Raw genomic sequence first — 6,760 nt, 5'->3', positions numbered from 1 at the left:
TATTGGAAGTAATCATTGTGTTGTTATTGTTGTGATGTTTTTGAGTTGATAGACAGCTTGACTTACCTTCCCGCTGGTGTCTATTGTTAAAAACGACTATTATTTAGTTTCATTACTGCAACTCACAGCCTCTAATTAATCACTAAAAGTCAAGATAAAAGATTTTGCTATAGTATTTGGTTTAAAGTTGAATTTGAATTTTATTTTTAAGTGTTGCCAATAGGTTTGCTTTTTCAATCAGATTTTATAGTTTACTTTTCAACAAATACTTTGAAACCATTGTAAAATTTATGTAACAATGTCTCAGACATTATATCTGTTATTTGTTTATGGATACGCTGAATAAGTGCGAACTGGTCTAAGTCTGAAGCAGTTGCAAAACCTATCATTACTGCAAACTAGCATCAGTGCGCCATAAGAATTTGCAGAAATCGGCAAAAGTGCGAACTGGTATAAGTGCGATGCAGTTGCACTGTCTGACATTAGTGCAAATGGCTTAAGTGCGCCAAAAATAATTGCAAACATTGCCACAAGTATCATAAGTGTGAACAAGTCATCATAAGTGTGAACATCAAAATTTTATTAAAAAGTATTTAATGGACTCCTGCAACAAAATTAATATATATATATATATATATATATATATATATATATATATATATATATATATATATATATATATATATATATATATATATATATATATATATATATATATATATATATATATATATATATATATATATATATATATATATATATATATATATAGTAAAAAACTATCCCCGACAATTCATTTACAAAGATATATTCCTTAATTAGTTCCATTCTATTAACAACTCCCTGTTTGGGTTCATTAATATGTGCCTTTGTTATAAAGTTTTATTAATAAATTATTTCTTGGGTTTCTGTTTTTTGGTTTTTCACGGGAAGGTAGCGAATTTTTATGTTACTTAGCTTCGATGAGCATTATGCCCTTAACTTTCAAAATAGTAACACTTTTAATATTATTTTTATAAATCTCCATATTAATTTTCACTGTACGTAACATCAAACTTTTTTGATAAATACCGTGAACTTTCACTGTACAGTGAATTTTCACTGTATCTATCAAAAACGCTTCGTTAGGTACAATGAATTTTCACTATATTTAGCGAAAAACGCTTCTTTAGGTACAGTGAATTTTCACTGTATTTAGCAAAAACGCTTTCTTAGATACAGTGAAAATTCACTGTACCTAACACCAAGCCTTTAATTCTGCTTACTGTCATCACAGAAACATTAAATGAATAAATTTGAATGTTTTAATAAAGCGGATATTTCTGAAATTTATTTGATATACGTTTAGCTTTTTCCATTTTTAACCAAAAGGTTAATATTTAGTTAAACATACTAATTAATGTAAATAATTAAGTCAGAGTAATAAAAACAATAAACACTTGACAATAAATTTATTACACATACATTGTGGAACTATCCGTTTTGCAAAAAAGAACATTTCACAAATTTTTGTACATTCTAGCTTATTAATGCTAAAAATTGCCACAATTATCTATAGATATTACATTTTCATAAAAAAAAAAATGTAGAAAACTGTTACTGATATTTAAATCTTAATGAATGTAAGAGTAAAAACATTTATTTAAAATCCACATTTAATTGCAGTTTTTGCAAAAAACAAACTGTAGCTAATTTGTAAATAACAGTATAGCTTAAATTTACAAGGCTAAGTTCTAAATCAAGTATGAATTTTTGTACAGTTTTACAAGGCTTTGTTCTGAGTTAAATCAATTTTCTGGAAAGTTTAATGTAAAATAACGTTTTTGACAAAAAAAATTTAGAGATTAGTCACAACTATGCAATCGTGTATATATGCAATCACTTGGTTCTTTATTTACATTGACAACTTAAATGCAGAATGTAACACTCCACCCAGCAAATCGCCACGCAAAGATTCCCTTCATACTACTCAATACAAATACAGGTTTGTTTAATCTTTACAGATGCACATTTATCATATAAGTTATACATTTTTAAAATACTTTTTATATAAAAATAATTAAAATATTTTTTATTACATATTTTTATAAAAACAGTCTTTATGGAATCAGGAGTAAAAAAAACGACAATCATGGTAAAGAGAGGGAGATTGCAGGTGAGAGGCAGATTGCAGATGCTTATTTAACTATAGGTTGAATTAAAATCACTAGCTACTGTGAGCCATAAGCTTTCACAGAGGAAAGATTGGCTCAATATAGCATTTAAGATTGGCAGATTGGTTCTTAATAATCAAAAATTTCTGACTTTTTATTAAAACTGATTGATTCAAGATTGGTTTTTATCAATATGGTTGTATCATAGCAAATAGAACCATTTTAGAGGGAAAATTTACACAAAGACTGTTTATGTATATAATAAACAATATGGTACCAATGATGAAACTTAGTGGTACCATGAAAATGAGAATGAATATAGCATTTATAGGAGCAAATGCTCCTACAAATGTTATATTCTTTGAGGATATATTAATTTGCTTCCATAAATGTTATATTCTCCTATAAATGTTATATTTGAATAAATATATAATAATTTCCTGATATAATATATTATAATATAATAATTATTACAATCTATCAATAATTTTTATTTTTATTTTAGGTAGAATATTGTATTTATTTTTTAGAAAATAGTTGAACTTCATAAGTCTTTATATAAATTAGATTTATTACTTGAAATATTTCTTCCTAATTACATAACAAGTTAAGTAACATTGATAACAAATTCAGTTTCTCCATCATCTTAATTTGCTCATAATTTCTTCTCTTATCACAGATTTATTGATGTTTTATCAGAAGAATTATTTAAAAAGTAAGATCTGATAAATACCCCTCTATATTAACTAATTTTTTAAAAAATTCGAAGACGCCAAAAGTTTAAAGCAGTTTTATTAAAATTATAAAAATTAAATTTTATTAAAAGTTGAAGTTATATTAAAAAGTTCACTGCTTATATTTAAATAGCTTATATATTTATAAAACTTATATAATAAAATTATATATTTAATATTTATATTTATAGCTATTTATTAACTATATTATAAACTACTAAAACTTATCACCAAAGCTTAATACATAAGTTAATACTTAAAAAAACTAAAAAAATTGCTTTTTAGTTTATCGTATTAGATATAAGGAAATATATATCAGTCATATGTAGGCCATCAGTTCCAAAATATTGAAGTATATGGTAGCCATAGGGTTATTTTGAAAGCAAACAACGATTGAAATGTATGGTTAACACCACTGAACTTTTTTTTTTGTGAGTTATTACAGCAGGAAAATTGTAATTTCAATTTGTAAGAGTTCCAAAGAGTTTAAAAACATTTTCGATTCCAACAAGGTTGTAAGCAACTGTTATTAAAGTTGGAAGTTATTGGAAGAGAAAAGATAAAGATTATAGAGCAAGGTAATGATTAACAGGCAACTTAATAGGTTGCAAATTATTCATCATCTTTCAGGAAAACAAGATGAGGGAAGCAGTTTTCAAAGAACTGATGTTCGAAGAAAAAAACTAGATGAATAAGAATTTTTGGAGCACTTAGGAACAGTCACAGTAAAAATTTGAGACTTAATTGAATGATGAGTAACATGAGAATAACTTTTAGTAGATGGCACAAAAGGCGCTAGCTCTTTAGAGCAGTGCCCATTATAGTATTTATAGAAAAGAAAAAGAGAAGCAACATAACGACAATTCAAATGATGCCCATTCTCTTTTAGACAAGGTGCAACATTGCACCTTGTCTAAAAGAGAATGGGCATCATTTGAAGACCTGCTCCAGATATGGAAACAGTATTCCATACAAGAAGAAGAAGAAGGTTTCAAAGAAAGATCGGATTTAAAAATTCTAGAAGATGAATGGTAGATGACTCGTCGAGTACATTACAGTTCATAAATATAAGAAGATATGAGAGCCTCATGCTGTAGCAGATGTAAGATTCTTTTTAAGCTCAAATGTCCCCGTCAAGCAATCAGAGAGTGTTGGCTTCTTATCAAGACAAGAATAAGTGGTAGTATCATCAGCAAACAATGCCATTTTAGATATGAGAGTTTCTGGGAGATCATAAGTTATGTAAATTAAAAAGAGTATAGGGCCAAGGATAGAACCTTGAGGAACCCCTGAAGTTACAGGAAATGAAGAAGAGTGCTGTCCATCAAGGACTACTTTTGTGCTACGACTGGAAAGGATGAATTCAATAATCTTAAAGACATTACCTGATACACTGTAAGAAGAAAGCTTATGGAGAAGACCAACATGCCAAACTTTATCAAAGGCTTTAGAAATGTCAAAAGTGTTAACCTTAACTTCTCTACATCTACCTAATGCACAATATAACCATCAGTTATTACCGTTATCAAATCAGCAGTAGAATGAGAAGATTGAAATTATTATCAATGATCAGAAAGTAAGTTATTGGATTTAAGATGAGAGATTAGTGTTGGTTAATTAAAGACTCAAAAACACATCTGCAAGACTATAACAGGTATGTTGTCCGGACCACAAGCTGTAAAAGAGTCTAAGCAGGAAAATCACTTTAGATCCAAAAGTTGGAGTGATACAAATTGCAAGCAATGAATCAATCTGTTTGTCAGCTATTTCAGGTAGAATGTGACTACTGGAATCAAGAGATGATAATGATGAGAAATTCTTAGCAAACAATTCAACTTTGTCTATAGGTAAGGTGAGAAAACCTGAACCATACAAGTAAGGTAGAATAACAGATTTGTCCTTGATATAGATACTGTTAAAGAGTCTCCAGAAGTCATGAGAGCCTAATTTTTGAGATGAAATACAAAGTTTTGTGACCTGAGAATAGTTAGCTTTGGCATTAGACAAAACCTTCTTACAATGGTTTCTAGCAATAGTAAACAGAGATCTGTTTTCTTGAGAATTGTTATGCTGAATTGATATGAAAGTAATGGTTAAGATTGGAAATTGCAGCAGCACAATGATAGGAAAACCATGGAGAAGAGTGAGGCTTGACTTGAAGTTGTTGAGAGGGAATAAAAGATTCTATGCCAGTCTGAATCCAAGAAGTTACATAAGAAGCACATTTGTCAGCAGGAAGACGAAATATTTCTACCCAAGGGCCATCATGAAAAAAATCATGAAAAGAGTCCCAGTCACCTTTAAGGTAGTTGTAAGAGATACGATGATAGGGGGATTCTGATGATGATGAAGAATGAGATAATAGTTTTAGAGAGATCAAACTGTGATCAGAATCACCTAAGGATGAATGTGGAGAAACTGAACACTGACTAGGATCAGAAAAAAGACATCAGTTGAGTAGAGAAGGTAAATGTTTAGATTGTATGGAAAGCCAATTGGAAAGTTGACTATTTGTGTTAGAGATTGAGAAAGGCAAAAGTTGTGGGCCTTAACGCCTGACACTAGAGTCAAGCCATTTATTGTGATGAATATCAAATTCATCAACAACAATATTGGCTGAAGGATAAAGAGAAAGGGCTCGGTCAATTTGATCAAAAATAACATTGAAAAGAGTGCAGTCTAAAGATGAAAGAGAGCAATAGGGTAGGGTGGGGTAATCTGAGCCTCTTTTTACCTATTTCTGACTTAGAGTTAAAAAGAAAACAATGTTTATATATTGGCTTTCTGACAAAAGATGTCTTAAAATCATGATTGGACATCCTACTAAACAAATTTAACAAAAAACTAAAATACTATCAATAGGTCTGGGGAGCCTTTATTTAAAAACGTAAAATATTGGTAGTTCTGGTTTAAAATACTGCTGCTTATGAAAAATCTGACATATATTTTATATGCACGCACCTTTTTTATAGTATATATTAGTGATGTACCGATTAATCTGCATTGGCATCGGCTTAATCGGCTACTTTTTGCACAATCCGTATTGGCATCGGCCTCAATTTCCAATTTTCCAACCAATGGCATTTTAATATTTTTATCCTGCATTTTGATAATAATTAAATGATAAATAGACTAAACTTTATGTATTACTTAGAATTTTTTTGATAAATTTTTGGTTTGACTTTGTTCACAGGCAATATTATTTATTTTTAAGATGATATTTATAAGCTTTAATTTAACACCTGAATGTACTTATACTTTTACTACCATTGTTTTGTTTTTAGAATAACTTTATTTTGTGTTGTTTTATTGTTATATTTAAAAATAACCTATTAAGCATTGTTATCTATATGAGTTCAAAACAACTTAATTATCTAAAAATAGTTTAGATATCTAAATAACATATGATTGTTGTTTAGATATCTAAATTACTATTAAATTAATAAAGAATTCTAAGTAAACTGCTTATGATAGTATTATTTTCTTTTTAAAATTGAAATAAAAAGGGCTCCTCAATAATTGTATTTATTTTTTGAAAGTTTACTTTTCATAGTAAAAAAAACTAAAAACTTTATATTTTTTTAACTGAGTTTTTCTAATATCTTTTAAAATAACGGGTTAACTCTAATTTGAGTCAAAGTATTTGTTTACCTGTACTGATTCCATGAAAAAGATTGCACGATTTAAAGTTGTATGGCTTTATATTTTCAAAATTTTAATAATTAGTTAATTCATCAGTATCAGCCTTTTCCCATCCATCGGCATCGGTATTGGCATTGGCCAAAAAAGTGCTATTGGTACATTACTAGTATATATACAAGGTATTATTTTAAAAAGTAGTCTTAAGATATTTTTATTGAAAAAGAAAGTGCA

General features: G+C 28.6%; 1 protein-coding gene across 2 annotated transcripts in view; it reads left to right on the top strand.

Moving 5' to 3' along the window:
* Positions 1-1,433: 1,433 nt before the first annotated feature.
* LOC101236730 (multiple epidermal growth factor-like domains protein 10) overlaps positions 1,434-6,760 on the top strand; it is a 130,626-nt gene continuing 125,299 nt past the window's right edge. Inside the window, exon 1 of one of the 2 annotated variants that reach the window (XM_065803432.1) lies at positions 1,434-1,984. In XM_065803432.1, the coding sequence (XP_065659504.1) occupies positions 1,857-1,984 (128 nt within the window). In that variant the 5' untranslated portion in view covers positions 1,434-1,856. The remainder of the gene's footprint in view (positions 1,985-6,760) is intronic. The other variant, XM_065803433.1, reaches the window with a different exon arrangement.

This window comes from Hydra vulgaris, chromosome 08 (genome assembly GCF_038396675.1).
Source record: "Hydra vulgaris chromosome 08, alternate assembly HydraT2T_AEP".
In the NCBI taxonomy this organism is placed as follows: Eukaryota; Metazoa; Cnidaria; class Hydrozoa; order Anthoathecata; family Hydridae; genus Hydra; species Hydra vulgaris.
This window is presented reverse-complemented; position numbering and strand designations above follow the sequence as displayed.